This window comes from Meles meles, chromosome 11 (genome assembly GCF_922984935.1).
Source record: "Meles meles chromosome 11, mMelMel3.1 paternal haplotype, whole genome shotgun sequence".
Lineage (NCBI taxonomy): Eukaryota > Metazoa > Chordata > Mammalia > Carnivora > Mustelidae > Meles > Meles meles.
In genome coordinates, this window is record NC_060076.1 from 53,777,405 (window position 1) to 53,793,868 (window position 16,464).

Consider the following 16,464-nt stretch of genomic DNA (forward strand, 5'->3'; position numbering starts at 1 on the left):
TGGGAAATACATCTTTCCTTTAACCAAAATAATTCCCAACCAAGCTTTATTTTTTTAATGAAAAATACATTCTTGTTACTTTGATCAACAATAAAAAATCAAAATTGTATCCAAATGTACTTAATAAAAAAAGGGAGATACATTTTCAGATATCTCTACTTTAAAAGTATTCCCTAGATAATCATATTTGTTTCTGAATACAAAAGGAAAAGGTTATTCTAAGTCATAATACCTTTATATTTTTAGTGTGAGACTCTATCTTCTGTTTGGTAGAATCAAGTTCACTCGATGCCTTTTCTTTAGCATCATTCACGCTGTTTAGCTGATGAAAGAAAATGTAAGTTACTTTTTCTTATGTTTTCCAGGGGTGAGTCATTCAAAAGCTAATCTTTAAATGTTGTTTTAGGCAATTACTTAAACGCCAATGTTCCAATAGCGATTAAGAATCTTGAAAAATTATTTCTTTTGGTTAACCCTGTCATTTCTGTCACGAGTTCATGTGGTGAAAAAGAAAAAGCATTCAAGCTTAAAATGTCAGTGATGTTCCTGTTTTTTCCTTGATGGCTGGATAAAGGATTTCATTCTTACTGTAAACAAATACAACTTTATTCTTAAACTCCTACCGGACCAAAATGCCAAAAGCAGTGGCATCTATACAGAGAGAAGAAAAGCACAGAGAGCGGGAGACTGTTGTTTCTATACATCATGGGGGTATTCAGGGGTCTCTCACTCCATATGACAACTTCAGGGTCGGTCACATGCAGTCCTACTGGGAAGGCTTGTGGCAGGTCATCAGTTGGTCCTGCTCCGCTTGTGATTTATTTTCTTTGACAGTTCATTCTTCTTTCTGTCAGACTGCTCTTTTTGCTTTCTTTGCAGCCACCCCCTTGGTCTCCCCACTGCTGTCTCTGGCACTGGTTCACAACAAAGCACATTACTAAGCCAAAGCCTGCTGAGTCGACTTTTCAACTGTGCTAAGGATCACGTGACATTCATCCTCCCAAATAACAATTCGCTGTGGGTAATATGTTCCTAGTTACCCTGCAGCGTCCAGACCTAGGCCTCAGAAGAGTTGCATAAACTACTAACAATACAGGTTGCCTTGTCTCACTAGGAAAGACTTAGCAGTGTTTGTTCTTTATAGAAATTTAATTATTTCCATGGTCACTTTCTTTTTGCCCTTTGAACAATTACAGAAGGTATTAAGAAGACCTCACTTTTCCTTCCTTGTTGACCGTGGTAAACTACAGTAAAACAAACCTCCTCTGAAATGTGAAATAGAATGATTGCATGGCCTTGTGTTATTTGAAAGAAACAAATAAACAAAAGGATAGACAGTGAATTCCATGCTCTGTGGCTTGTCTTTGGTTTGAACAATCTGTTGGTTGTTTTGCTAACTAATTGTATTTCATGTAATTATTTCATACTCTCTAGTTTGACAAGAGCGAACTAAACAAACTCTTCAATTTTTAAAGCACAAATTCATAAAACATTTTAATACCCAAGAAAATTACCAACCCGCACAATAAACAACACAAATGAGATGAAAAATAGAAGCACGAGCTTTTTAATCAGCAAACCAAAAACTACAAGGCTACATCAGACAGACACTGGTTTTTGAAAGCTTCTTTAACAGTCCTTCAGAGAATGAGAACTAACCTCTCTCCTGTTTCGTTAAGACTTCCGTAATTTGTAGAAATCTTACCCTAAAATCTTGACAAAACCGGAATTTCCACTACCTAGTCCTAATTTCCTAAAACGAGGTTAACATTCAAATAGAATACATATTACCTTAGATGACTTGTGTTATTTTTTATTAACTTCAAATAGATAAATTTTGAAGGCCAAGAAGTGACAGAGTCTTCGTAACTTTGAGAATAATGGTATGACTTTAGAGTTAGAAAACCGTAAGTGAGACACGACTTTAGGCCACACTTAAAGAAAGAACAGCGACAGACGATTTATTATTTTTTGTATCTGGGAAGCTGTCAATTCAACATTCCCAATCTTTCTGACCTTTGTAACAAGCACGGAACCGGAGTGCTGCAGGCCGAAGGCGAGAAGTGTGGAGCCAAATAGTGCAAGTGTTACCTCATTAGACGCCTCTTCCAGCTTGTTCTGGTAATCTGTCAAGGTACGCCTCAAAGTCTCAAGGACAACAGAGAAGCTGGGAGGTTTATCTTTGTCCTTGTGGATGCCTAGAGAAAAATGTAAGATGAAAATATATCCTAAAGTCACAAGGAGACAAAAGCTAAGTAAACAGTAACAGAGATATGACAATTAGAACTAAAAAGATGTTATGAAACACTGAGCAGAGTCTTCCTCTCCAAAATACACTGCTGTATAGCCAAGTATTAATAGCCTTTCTAAACAAATGATCAAATTAAGTTCATAAGGTATCAAGTGCAAATTTATGACTACTTCCTAGTAGCCTTACTGAGGCCCACACTGTAGTTAGTAGTGAGCTTCTTACCCCCTATCGCCTAAATAACCGAAGTACTTGTACACACCTGTTATCCAACAATTAAATGAACAGCCCAAATACTAACGTTATTTTGGGAAGTTACACACACTTACTTCGGTCCTTGTGTTTCTGATCAGTCAGGCCTATTTTGCTTAAATAATAATTTCTGAACCCAAGAGCACATAATTTTCTGTTATGCTTGGAAACACTCTTCAATCCTTAAAATTCTCAAGTTACAATTTGAAATAAATAACAAAAATGCTATTATCTACATAGGCCCACATCATGTTTCAATTAAAACCCTTAAAACTGATACTTATTATAAAAATATGAGTATTTCCATATTATGCCCTCAAACTATTTTAATTTAGTTGGGCCATAAGTTAGTTGAGCCAATCAAGGTCACATGGTCAACTGTAGTTCAAAAGATTAACCCAAAATCATCAAAAGTTTAGTTTTAAAAAACCACTTTAAATTGATTATTCACTGTACTTCTCTTTTACTGTTAAAAAACAAGTAGCAAATGTTGAAATATTCTATTAAAAATATTTCTCCTTTCCTATTATAATTTCTCCCCAGCATATTTTACAATCTATTGCAATAGACAAGAAACATATTTTTAACAAGGATGATTTCAAAAAGAAGCATTCATAATATGTTTTATTATTCATTGGCTCTTTCATTCAAATACTTTACTGAATTCCTACTACTTACTAATCCAAGGCATTAGGTAAATGGAGGTGAATAAGATTAGTGTAGTCTTTGTTCTCAGAGAATTTACAGTCTAAAAAGAGGAGGAAAGAGGGGCCCCTGGATGGCTCAATCAGTTGGAGGTCCCAACTCTTGATTTCAGCTCAGGTCATGATCTCTAGGTGGTGGGATGGAGCCTCAGCATGAAGTCTGCTCTCCTTCTCCCTCTACTCCTCCCGCTCCCCCCAACCCCCCACCCCTGCCTGCCTTGTTCCTGTTTTCACTCTATCTCTAAAATAAATAAATAAAATCTTTTTAAAGAAAAAAAAAGAGGAGGAAGAATAGTAAACAAATAATTACATGAGATCATTTATCCATTCCTCGTGTATTCAACTGCTAGAACTTTTGGAGGATAGGACAGAAGGCAATAAAGGAAAGAAGAAAGAAAGAAAGAGAGGAAAGGAAGGAAGGAAGAAAGGGAGGGAAAATTTTGGTTAATGACAGACTAACTATCTCAGAATACTGGTGATATTTAGTGTTTTAATCTTGGACAAAATGTTACTAATAAATTTACTACATTCATCCAGGTATAATTTAAACACTATCTTAAGTATGAGTTCACCTTAGATTTTCTTAAACAGAAGAATATTTAACCAAAAAAAAAAAAAAACCAGAAGTAATATGGAAACAACATATATCCCAGCTAGGCAAAAAAAAAACAAAACAGAGAGACCCTATTCTGAACCGTGATAATGGAGGAGACAGTACTCTTTATAATTACTATGAGTTAGAAAGACAACTCATTAAAAATTTTATTAAAGGTCTTACCAAATATATATTTTTTAAATTGCTCTTGCACAAGATAAAAAAAATGTAATGTATAATTCTTTTCTTTTGCTACTACACAAGTAGGCCATGAATAAATCATGCAAGGACACTCGGGAAATCTGCTGGCTTTTACAATAAGGGAGAAAACTTCCTCTTAGAAATTCAGAAGAATAAAACCATTTTAATATGAGTGTTAAAGGGGAAGAGGACAAAATGCCCTGTCCTTACTGACCCATGCATATTCTTATATTCTATGTAAAGTAAAGTCTCTTTGCTTGAAAATGCTTATATAATAAAGTCAGTTGAAATACAAAGTACGCATTAAGTCTCATCCACATCCATTATAAAAAGAAATCGTTTCTGGTCTCTTAACATGGCAAAATGCTTATAAATAAGAAGAAAGGGTCACTAAGACTCAGGACATTACTTATAATTTGATTTAACCTAATAATATTCTAACCCTTGAATATTATAAGAAACAATAACCTATTAAAGATATCTTATCAATGAAAGCTCTAAAAATCCACAGATGAAGACCCATAAAAATAATTTGAAAAGTGGTCATAAGTGGCTTTTCAAAGGTCAAAGTCCAAACGAAGAACAGAATATGTTAGAACACTTTATATTTCAAAATACCAACTCAAAACCTTCCAACTTTCTCTCCATATGTGTGTCTCAGTACTTAGAGACCAGCCTATACTTGCCCATCACCGCCACCTGTTTCAGTCTCTTGTTCACTTTTATTAAGTATATTTCAACTCTGGGTATACCTTGGCAAATCTTTTTTTGTTTTTGTTTTTGAGAATTTTCATATTTTATTTTGTATTTCTACTCAAAATCGTTAACACTTACATTAAATATAAAAATATGTGTGTGTGTGTGTGTAACCACAGCATAACCAGTGAATGTTTTATTATTTTAGTGATATTCTTCTTTTCTGGTATATATCATACAATTTTATTTTTAAGCATTATTATCCTTTGTGATTTGAAGCAAACCACCTGAATCTGATTCTGATTAACAATTCCACTAGGGCTGTGGTATAATTATTTGGCTAAAACGGCCAACCTTAACTGGCAATGCTTCTGACTGGAGAAGGTTTTGGGGGAAGAATGAGTTTTCCATCCTGTGTGGGACTAATCAATCTCCTGTCAAGGGCATACCTTTCTTTCATGATCTCATGGTGGATTAGAAACTGCTATCCTAATACAGAGCACCCAATTCCTATGTTTCTTAGGTATACGCTTACCTAGAATGATTACATAAAGGCAAATCTTTTTTTGAATGAGTAGCTCACTGCAGAGAGGGAGGTAGGAGAAATAGTTTCAAGCCTTCAATTTAAATGTTTTCTTTTAAAGAAGCTCAAAAACTAAGTATTTTTACCTGGCCCAAATAAGCCACAGTTTCTCAAGCCGATGTTACTACCTCAGTAACCTATAGTTCCACAGTTAAGTTGTCATGAATAAGGTAACTCTATCTCTTCAACCATCTCAAACATTCTCTCATCTACTTCAGTTTCCTACAAGACCCCAAAAGAGGAAAATTATTACGAAATAATGGAGAGGGTGCCTGGGTGTCTCAGTTGTTTAAGCATCTGCCTTCAGTTCAGGTCATCATCCCAGGGTCCTGGGATCGAGTCCCACATGGGCTCCAGCTCACCAGGGAGTCTGCTTCTCCCTCTACCTTTCCCCCCCTACTAGTGGTCTCTCTCACTCTCTCTCTCTAAAATAAATGAAATTTAAAATTTTTTAAAAAAAGGAAAGAAAGAAAAAGAATAGAGAGACAACAGAAGGCAAAAGACTGAGTTTTTTTAAGAATACATATGTGTATGTATGTGTGTATAAATGTATGTATACATACATACAGAACATGAGTAGTCATGTTCAACCTCAGAATAGGAAAAAATACTGTTGTTTAATGTGGATTTTTAATCACATAATAAGACACAGAAAATAACATTCAAATGGGTTATATCTTCACCTAAGAAAATCAAAATACATTGATGACCAAGAAAATTCCTTTTTCATTCCAAAAGCACTAAATATAAACATTTTGTTGGCAGTTATGCTTGTCAAACTGAGACTACATTCTGCATATTAATTTGTTTTACTCACTGAGATCATAAACATCTTCCTTATCTTATGAACATAGTTACCCATTCTGGAGTTTCTAAGGAAAATGGCTTCTAACTTCTCTAACATATGGAGAGTACTTATTATGTAAGTCATGCTCACTCACCCCCTAACTATGTCTCCAGGGTAAGTTAAAAAGAAAAACAAAAACAAAAAACAAAAACACTTTCTTTACCAATGTTTGAGAAATGTATTGTTGAGGGGAGCCCCAGCATCCATGATGACCTAGCTCTGTGGGGCTCGATAAGTTCTGTGTAGCAGGGATAACAGCAATCAACCTAGGTTCCTTGAATTCAGTGAGGATGATGGGATCTGGATCTGGGTGACAAAGGCCAAGTAGTAGCACTTAACTTCCAGAAACAAACTGGACATGGTTGAAATCAAAGCAGTAAACAAAATGGTTTTACCCACAGAGATCGCTGGTGTTGGCTAACTGATCATAGTGCTCATAGGACTAAAATAGGTAGGCACTCTACTTAAATGTTATCTGATTCATATAAATAGAAAAGCTCTAGGTCTAATTACCAGAGGTCTAAATGAAATCAACATAGAAAACAGTCTTGGCTCTCAACCAATGATCAGACTTGAGCTAGTTCACAGACCCAGTGTCTCTTGAATAAAGAGGAGGGGTTCCCTTGGGAAACCCTAACATACTGCCAGAAGATCATACTGTAAATCTTCCTCCTCACCTTCCTCAAAGAAACATGGAACCATTTACCAAGGTGACTATGCACTAGAGAAAGGGGGTTAATCACTGGGATAGCTGGGCACTGGATCTGGGCTGACACTGACAGCTAGAGAACTAACACGCCATTGTGGTTCACTAGTTAGGGTAGGAGCTGATAAAGGTCAGGAGGTGGACTGAGTTTTGGCTAAATTTCTATTACCATTGGCCCCAGCAGGTACCTGAACTCACCTTAGTTCCCCGGTTTGGAATACAGAGCTAAGAAAAGACAAATGCAGAAACTGGCACCATATCCATACTAGATCCCTGACGTGTGGAGTGGAGGATTTACAAAGGAAAACTGAATAGAAAAAGAGCATGTGGAAGTCACTAGAACTTTTACCTACCGAAATAGTAAGTCAAAAGTAATGTCACCTTTCTGAAGAGACTGCAGAGATCAGTGCCACTGGGAAGGACTTAAAAGATACAGGGGTGGTGATTCCAACCACATCAGCCTTCAACTCATCTATCTGGCTTGTGCAGGGTACAGATGAATCTTAGGGAATGACAGTGAATTACCATAAGCATAATTACACGTGATTGCAATTGCAGCTGCAGTTGAAGATGTAGTTTCATTGTTGCAGTCAATACATTTCCTGGCAATTGGAATGAAGCTATTTCTTCCATCTTTCTAGTAAAAACTACAAAGACAGTTTCCTTCAGCCATCAGGGCCAGCAATACACATTCACAGCTATCCTCAGAGCTGTATCAACTCCGGCAGAATCTAGTCTGTAGAAATCTTAATCAACTTTCCATTCCAAAAACATCACTTCACACATCCTACTTAGCTCTCTACCAAGTTGATGACAGCATTCTGATGGCTCAAGCTCCTGCAGGTCAAGTTTGGCAGGTCCTTGTAGAACCACATGTAAACTTCTAGGGTATTGGAAAAAAGCAAGTCATCCTCTGCAGATAACTCTTCTCCTCTTGAGAATCAAGTTTTACACTTGCTACTGGTCTTCATAAGATAAGACATTCAGATAATACATTCATGGCCACAAATTTACCATGAGATAAGAATTGCCCATCACAAAATCACTATTGTCTGATCTGGCAATCCATAAATTTGGGCATACACAACAGCACTCCATCGTCAAGTGAAAGTGGTCTATACAAAACTGGATTCAAGTAAATCCTGAAGGTTCAATTAAGTTTTATGAGCAAATAGTCCAGATTTGAATGGGCCCTATGACTGTTATATTGCCTCCCCTCTTAATCCACAACCTGAATCCATGGAAGGTTTCCAATGACCTGTTGACTCATGGGAGAAAAAAAATGGGTTCAGTATATACACAGTTCTGTATATGCTGACACTACTTAAATGTAGATAGTGGCAGCTCTAGGACCCCCCTCAAGGGTGGCCCTGAAGGACAGGGATGAAGTGAAATTCTGCCAGTAGTCAGAACAAGTAATGGACCTGAATGCCATTTCACCTGGAATGAGAAATTACCAAAAGTACAAAGGTACACTGATGTGCTGATAGTAGCTAAGAATTTAACAAAAATGGTCAGGGACTCGAAAAGAACACAACTGGAAAATCGGTAACAAGATGATATGGGCAAGAGTACGTGGAAAGATGTATCCAAATGGGCACTGTGCTCAGACCAATCAGTAGAAGAGGATCTTAAAAATCAGGAGGACAAGATGAGGCATTCTGTGGCTACTACTTACCATCTCTTCACAGCCACCTTCATTCTTATCACCTTTGTTTTCTCTACAACAAAAGGGTCATAGCAGCAAGGACACAGGGAATATAAGGGCTCAACAACACAGACTTCCATTCACCAGGACTGATAGGATTACAACCCCTGTTAAATGCAAAATCTATCAATAGCAGAGATAGTGAACCCGTGCTACACAGCATCTCTAGGCCCTGGCGGCAAGCTGATTATCCTAAGTATCCTAAGGAGCAACGCTTCATTCTTACTAAGGTAGACACTAACTCTGGGTATAGACTTTCCTTCCCTGACCATAGTATTTCTGCTGAAATCACCATCTGTGAATTTGTAAGAGATCTTACTCACAATTACATGTTCCACATAGCATTGCTTCTAACCAGGAAACTCAATTTATAGCGGATAAAATACGGAAATGGGCTCATTTCACTAATGTTCTGTGATTAAAGTTAATAGATCAGGGGCACCTCAATCATGGAGCACACGACTCTTTATCTTGGGGTCCCGAGTTCATGCCCCATGTTGAGTATAGAGATTACTTAAAAATCAAATTTTTAAAAAAGCTAATAGACCAGTAATTTCACTTCTGGGTGAATATCTAAGAGAACTGAAACAAGGTCTTGAGGAGATATTTCCATGTTTATAGGAGGACTAGTCACAAAGCCAAAAGGTAGAAGTGACCCCAGGTGCACCAACAAAACAAAATGTAAATATTATTCAGCCTCAGAAAGGAAGGATTTCTGTCCCATGCTATAACATGGATGAAACTTGAGGTCCTTGTGCTAGGTGAAATAAGCTGATCACACAGAGACTGATGCTATAAGATTCCACTCTATGAGGTATCTAAAGTAGTCAAATATATACAAACAGAAAGTAGAATGGTGGTTACCATAGGCTAAGAGTAAGGCGGAGAGGGGATATTACTAATGTAGTAATTAGTAATTAGTTTTATGCATAAACTTGACTATTTTTATGCATAAACTTGGGACAGATACTCAGTTAAAACATTATTTCTGGATGTGTCTATGAGGATGATTGGATGAGACTGACATTTGGATCAGTAGACTGAGAATGCAGATTACCCTCCCCAGAGCAGATGGGCCTCATCCAATCCACTGAAGGTCTGAATAGACTAGAAGGCCAAATTAGAAGGAATTCTTTCTCTCCGCCTGATTGTCTCCAAGTAGGGAGACATTGGTCTTCTCCTGCCTTTTGACTCAGAGTTTGACTGCAACCTACGCCAGCAGCTCTCCTGGTTCTCAGCACTTCAGAATCAAACTGGAACTATAGTATCAGTCCTCCTGCGTCTCCAGCTTGCCAACTGCAGGTGCTGGGTTGCTTAGTCTTCATAATTGTGTGATTAATTAATGACCCCATTGGAGGAAGTTGAGCAATCTTACTGAAGTCACTCCCTTGGACTTTACAAACTGAAACAAGAGCATGAGGAAGTAGGCCAGTCATGGTTTGTAAACCTCAGTGGACAGGGAGGTGAAAGAAGTGAGAAGAATTTGCCAAATGACACCAAAAGAGATCCGTGTGCCTCTCTTATAAGCATCCTCAGCTTCTCAGTGACGCATGAATCTTCAGTTAAAAGGTACTGGCCACGAGGTTCACAAGAACAATTAGAATTCTCAAGAAGATACCAGATCTAGACCACAGCCTTTTATTAAAGAAGTAAAGGAGGAGAGAGGAGAGGAAAAGTCCAATTTGTTGTCCTGATTATCCTAAGAGCCATCCCTGGTACTGCCCAATTCCTGGGTGATACACACCTAATGCCTAAAGGCATCAAATGCTATTGCTATAACTTCCCAGGGTCCTCTCCAGTAGAAAGAAAAAGAATACCTCTAGAGTATTACAAATGATTTCCTCAAGGAAGGAAAGGTTGAAAAAGGTCAGAGGGCTCTCAGTCAACACGAAAGTCAACCACCCTGAGGAGGCTCCAAGACAGAGCCACAAGAAAAATTTTCTTTTTTGAACCTAAGGAAGGAAAAGTTACATTCTGTATGTTTGCTAACATCCTCAGGCAGAGGTGAAACTGTTTTAGAAGAAACACTTGAGGCAGAAAGACTACATAGGTTCAAAGTGAGAAAGGATTTTTCCCCACATACACCCTACTAGAAGAATTTTCACGAGAAAAGAAATGAGATAAGAACAGCGGTAGTGCTTCAATTTCAGTAGGAAGCAGAAATATGAAATAAATGTCCCTGTTCAAGCAAATTGAGACTATCTTAGCCGATGATAGTATGCAATCAAGTTATTTCTATGGCCCATGGAAGATCACACATCTTTTCCACTTAAGGTCAATCTTCCTGATGATTCCATATGGACTGCTACCCAAAAGGCTGCTATAATTTGGAAAGAAACTCCATGACTACCTTTATTTTTTTCAAGATTTTATTTATTTATTTGACAGAGAGAGAGATCAGAGAGGCAGGCAGAGAGAGAGGGAGAAGCAGGCTACCCACTGAGCAGAGAGCCCGATGGGGACCTCGATCCCAGGACCCTGAGATCATGACCTGAGCTGAAGGCAGAGGCTTAACCCACTGAGCCACCCAGGTGCCCCATGACTACCTTTATAACCTCAAAAATTAAAATGCAAAATGGGCTTTTGACCTGATATTAATTCATTCACACTTTTATTCATTAATATGCAACCAAGATTTGCTGAGTGACTGCTTTATGCCAAGGAATCTTCTAGCTTCTTAAAGTACATTAGTAAATAAAAGGAACAAACATCCTTGCCCTCATGGAGCTTGGATATTGTCGGGATTAATTTTATGTGTCAATTTGACTGGGCTAAGCATGCCCAGATAACTGGCAAAATGTTTCTGGGTGTGTCTGTGAAGGTGTTTCTGAAGCAAATTAGCATTTGAATCCGTAGACTGAGGAAAGCTCTGCCCTCACCAATATGGGCGAGTATCATCCAATCTATTGCCTCCCTATCCCCCCATCACAGACAAAATGGCAGGAGGAGGACAAATTCTCTTTCTTCTCAAGCTGGGACTTCCAAATCCTCCTTCAGACCCCAGGAGGCCCGGGTTCTCAGGCCTTTGGATTCAGACTGAATTATACCACTGACTTTCCTGGGTCTTCAGTTTGCAGACAACAGGTCATGGGATTTCCCAGGTTCTACAACCACGTGAGCCATTCCTGCATCTATCCTACTGGTTCTGTTTCTTCAGAGAATTCTGACTAACACAGATAAGAAAATGCACCATGTAGTGTGTTAAAAATGTTGGACAGCAATAAGTGCTATGGGGAAGAAAAGAAGTAGAAGAGAAAAGGGAGAGGTAGTGAGAACAAGTGGCATGGGAATGAGTAGCAGGTAAGCTTCATCAGAGTGAGACCTGGGCATAGATTTACAAAGACAAGAGAGAGGGGCCTGGTTGGCTCAGTCAGTAAAGCATGTGACTCTTGATCTTGGGATTCTGAGTTCCAGCCCCACGTTGGGGGTAGAGATTACTTAAGAAAATAAAAAATCTTTTTAAATTTTTTTTTAAATAAATAAAATGAAAAGATGAGAGAGAGCTATGCAGACACAACTAAGTAAAGAACTTTCCAGGTAAGTTTCCAGAAAGAATGGCCAGCACAATGGCCCCCAAGACAAGGGCATGCTTGGTGTGCTCCAGAAGCAAGAGGAGGCCAGAGGGGCCAAAGCAGAGAGAGGTACAGGGGAAGTCAAAGGGGGTGATGAAGGACAGGGGCAGACCATGTTGAGTCTTCCAAGCCATTGCTAGTACTTCAGCTTCTACGTTTAATGAAATGCAGAGCCCAGGAAGATTTAAAGCAAAGGAATAACATGCTCTGTCTTGGGTTTTCAAATGATCATCCTGGTGGCTACAGAGAAAACAGACTGCAGTGGGGAGCAGGACGGACGGAAAGAAAGGCAGCCGGAGGGAGCAGGGTTGGAGGCACTAGGAAACAAGGTGTGAACTATCACACTGATCACCCATGAGAAAATCATGGCAAATCCTCTAAGTAAATAAATCCCTGAAGGTCTGACACTAACTGAAACTTGGCCTCATTTGCTACACGAAGAGAAGTGGATGGGTTACTGTTACTTCAGAAACATTTAACGTAGCAGACCGACGGCAGAAGCTAAAGAAGACGGGGAAAAGATCAGCTGGCAGCTCATGCCAACTCTGGATGAAAATTCATCCAAGATAATAATTTTCATTCACCCCATTTTAAAAAGTAAAAATAAAACAAACAAATAACAACAATAAAAAATTTTGTGACCATCGAAATTTCTACCATGGATTGCTACTAGTATCTTGAACTGAAAGGTAGAAAGAGGTAACAAAAGGAAGTTAAGCACTGTTGTCTACTGCCCATACTGCAAAGCAGAGGATCTCTCTGGAAAACCTTTCTGGAGGTGACCGAATAATTCTGTAACATATTCTAAGGCTGCCCTATCATCACATAGTAACACCCTGTTTCTCTTTGAAACAGACTTGTCCTCAAAAACATATATACTGTGAGACATATACATGTTTATATCACACAGGCACAGAGGACAAGTTAGTCTAGGATAAGTTCTTATGTGACCTTATTTGTGAGGAGCAAAATATTTGTTCATCTTCATGGAGGCGAAGCGAGGCCTGACACAGCAGACAATCCTAATTGTGCAGGTCCTTCCATATTAAGCAATAAAGCTTATTACAACTAGCCCTCCATGAAGTAATAAAACCCCACCCCGAACCAGCGTAAGCAGAAAGGGAGTCCATCGGAGTCTCCCATGGCTGCCTCATGGAAGCCCAGGTCCAGAGGGAAAGCAGGTTCTAAGCAGGTAAGTGGATCAGCCCGGGTGCCAGCAGGAAGAGAGTTGGCACTCTCTGAAGGGTTCATCAGAAGAGAATTTCATCAAGGTATTTCCAGAAGTGACAGGTTTTGTTAAATTATTTTAACAAACAATGTTTCACCTTGTGGTGAAGGCTGACCTCTAGAGACTGCATGATCTGGGCTCCTCTGCCCTCTGGCTTCTGGTTGGATTTGGGTGGTGAGTATACCTGCAGGTGATCAAGAGGGTGGAGGAAGAAAGAAACAAAAGGAAAGAAGAGATTGTCAGGGTATTTATTTCTTCTGTTTCCTCTGCTCCAATGTGTTCCTCATTTTTTAGCAGCCATAGCTCTCGTCAGGCAGCTCCTGTGGCTTTTATCAGACTATGGTGACAATGTGCCCTCCACTGGACCCTTTAGGCTTAGGCATGGGTTTTCCGCTCTGGCTTGTTCTTGCTGTCTTATCCTATCTTTTTTTTTTTTTTTTCTTTTTTAAGATTTATTTGAGAGAGAGAGCATGCGCATGCACGCATGTGCCCACAAGTGGGGGGAGGGGTAGAAAGAGAAAATCTCAAGCAGAATCCATCCTGAGTGCAGAGCCCCAGGGGGGGCTTGATCCCATGACCTGTGAGATCATGACCTGAGCTGAAACTAAGAGTTGGACGCTTAACTGACTGAGCCACCCAGGTGCCCCTGTCTTACCCTACCTTACTGGTTCTCTTATCCTGTCCACATTTCCATAGATTTCTTGATTAAAATCTCTTCCGACCAACTCTTTAGAGAGTGCCATCTCTTCCTGCTGGCATGTTGGCTGACACGCTTACCTGCTTAGGACCTGACTTCACTCTGGCAGATCAGGGAAGAATGGTTCTTGGTGGGTGAAAGAGTGAATAACCAGCACCATATGGAAACAAAACAACTCAACAGCAATACAAAAATCACTAATTCACCATACAGTCCCTTTTCCAGAAACCCTTTCTCTATAATATATAGGCTGTGCCTACATATGGAAAACTAGGAGTTAAAAAGATGAAAAGAAAAGGAAAAACTTTAATAGTCTTCTTCAAAAGGCTTAGCAATAGCCTGTGAGTTACTTTGTTATCAACTATTTCATTTTAAAATTCAAAAAAGATGTGGCATTATTTTTAGTTTTTTGAATTCAGCTCTGAAGAAATATTTAAAATAACACTGAAGCATAATATATACTAAGATAATAATTTAACAATTTTTAAAGCTCCTAAAACCATTAAGCAAAGACATAGCTCAATAATAAAACAGTACAATTACAAAAGAAAATTTTACTCCCCAAAGCTTTAGCAAATATAATTGAACACTGGATATCTATATTTTTTATGTCCCCATTATATACCTTGATTGTTTCACAGTAACAAACCACAAAACACTAATGCTTTGGGTAAAAGATTAAATTTTAAGAAAAATTGTAAGTTCATTTCATGAAAGACTGCTAAACTAGTAGGAAGGCTAAAAACAGACCCAAAAAACCAGATAATCATAAAACACAATAAATCTCTAATAGCTCACCGGCACAAATCTGCAGATCCATAAAGTAATAATGGGCCGTGGTCATATCCTTCTGCTTTTTCAAGCATGACACACTTTCTATAACTTACGAGTTCCTAAAGAACTAATTGGCCCAAAATCTGTTTGATTCCTTAAAAAATAGAGCCTAGGAGCTCAATTTTAAATTGTAATGAATTTAATTTTACGTGCCTTTTGAAGAATACAACTGAGTCAGAAAAAAACAGTAATTCGAGGCTGAGGGTTTGGCAAAAGAAAATTGAGGTAGCAAAGTAAAAGGATTTAGGTCAAAGTTCCTATTACACACATAATGGCATATACACAAAAAAAAAATTAAGAAAGTCGAAATCATGGACAGCATTCGTTAACCAGCTAGTGCTGCTTCTAGTTCCCAAAATATGCCTACCTAATACACAATTTTTATAGTTCTTTATCTTATTAACCGTGCTAATACGAAAACCAAAATGTTTCACCTAAGCACTCTTGTCTGGAGAGTGTAGTGTGGTAATAGGAAGTGAAGGAGAAAACCGGCTTAGCATATGCACGCTGTTACAGGCTGTGTCCTACATAACCTTTTGAATGCATGACCTTTAAGTTGTTGAAGGTTGCCTCAGAATTTGGCTCAGTTTGATGGAAACATCTGTTCCCCTTGCAGGTATACTGTAAGGACTTTTTTCTCAGTTGGATTCAGAACACAGCAAGTGAGCCCTTGTCTGTCCAACCATACAGACCCCAACACTTGTAAATCAAGTTCTGGGAGGACAACAGCAGGTCCACATTCCGTCACCCTTTCTCAGCCAGCTAGGCCAACTGACTGCTGTGAGAACTGCTCTTATCATGTCAGCAGATCGAAACATGTTGAGATGAGGGACTGGAAGAGGCATCTGCAGAATTCCCAAAATGTAGTGACTTTGGAACATTGACAGATGCATCTGTCATTTTATACCTTCAACTAACCTGATGTCCACTGGCCCGACACAGAAAAGCTGTCCAAGATCGATTCCAATTCTTTCACGTTATTTTCACATGTCTCTACTAGAAAGGCCTGGTGCTTCTTAGCCTTTTAATTAAGAAAACAATATACACATAATAAGGTCATGTATTATAAGAGCTGCAGATTTGTGTGAATATATACAGCATTGCTAAGTATAAACAAGCTAATAATTACCCCCATTCAAATCTATTATTAATAAACCTCTTTCTGTCTTAATCATACCTTTTCCTTGGTTTAATGTAATTCTGTATAAGGTCTCAATAACAATTTACTGAGGCCTTGGTGCCTGGCACTAATTTATACATAATAATCCTTTTTATCCTCATGGCAATCCAAGAGGGAAGGGCTGTTATTATCCCAACTTTACAGATAAGAAAACTGAGACAGAGAGGAATTAGGAAACACTTTAAAAGAGCAAGGTCGCAGTCATGTGGCAAACTGCCCGATGGTGCCTGCAGAGGTTGACTCAAGAGGTAACAGTAGCATAGGCTAGGGTCTCGGCTGTGAAAAGGAAAAGGGGGGGGGGGGGGCAGAATACCTAGAAAATGGACTGGCCAGGCCCTTGGTGATACTGAATTGGGGTAGACTACACTGACTGGATTAAATTGGATTTGATTTAATTGGATCAGATTGAATAG

The 16,464-nt window shown here is 38.8% G+C and overlaps 1 protein-coding gene across 1 annotated transcript in view; it reads right to left on the bottom strand.

Moving 5' to 3' along the window:
* Positions 1-16,464, bottom strand: part of CCDC171 (coiled-coil domain containing 171) — a 300,537-nt gene that overhangs the window by 182,725 nt on the left and 101,348 nt on the right. The window contains exons 11-13 of the mRNA XM_046023926.1: positions 15,790-15,892; positions 2,017-2,198; positions 233-322 (exon numbers count right to left, since the gene is read on the bottom strand). Coding sequence (XP_045879882.1) covers positions 233-322; positions 2,017-2,198; positions 15,790-15,892 — 375 coding nt within the window. The remainder of the gene's footprint in view (positions 1-232; positions 323-2,016; positions 2,199-15,789; positions 15,893-16,464) is intronic.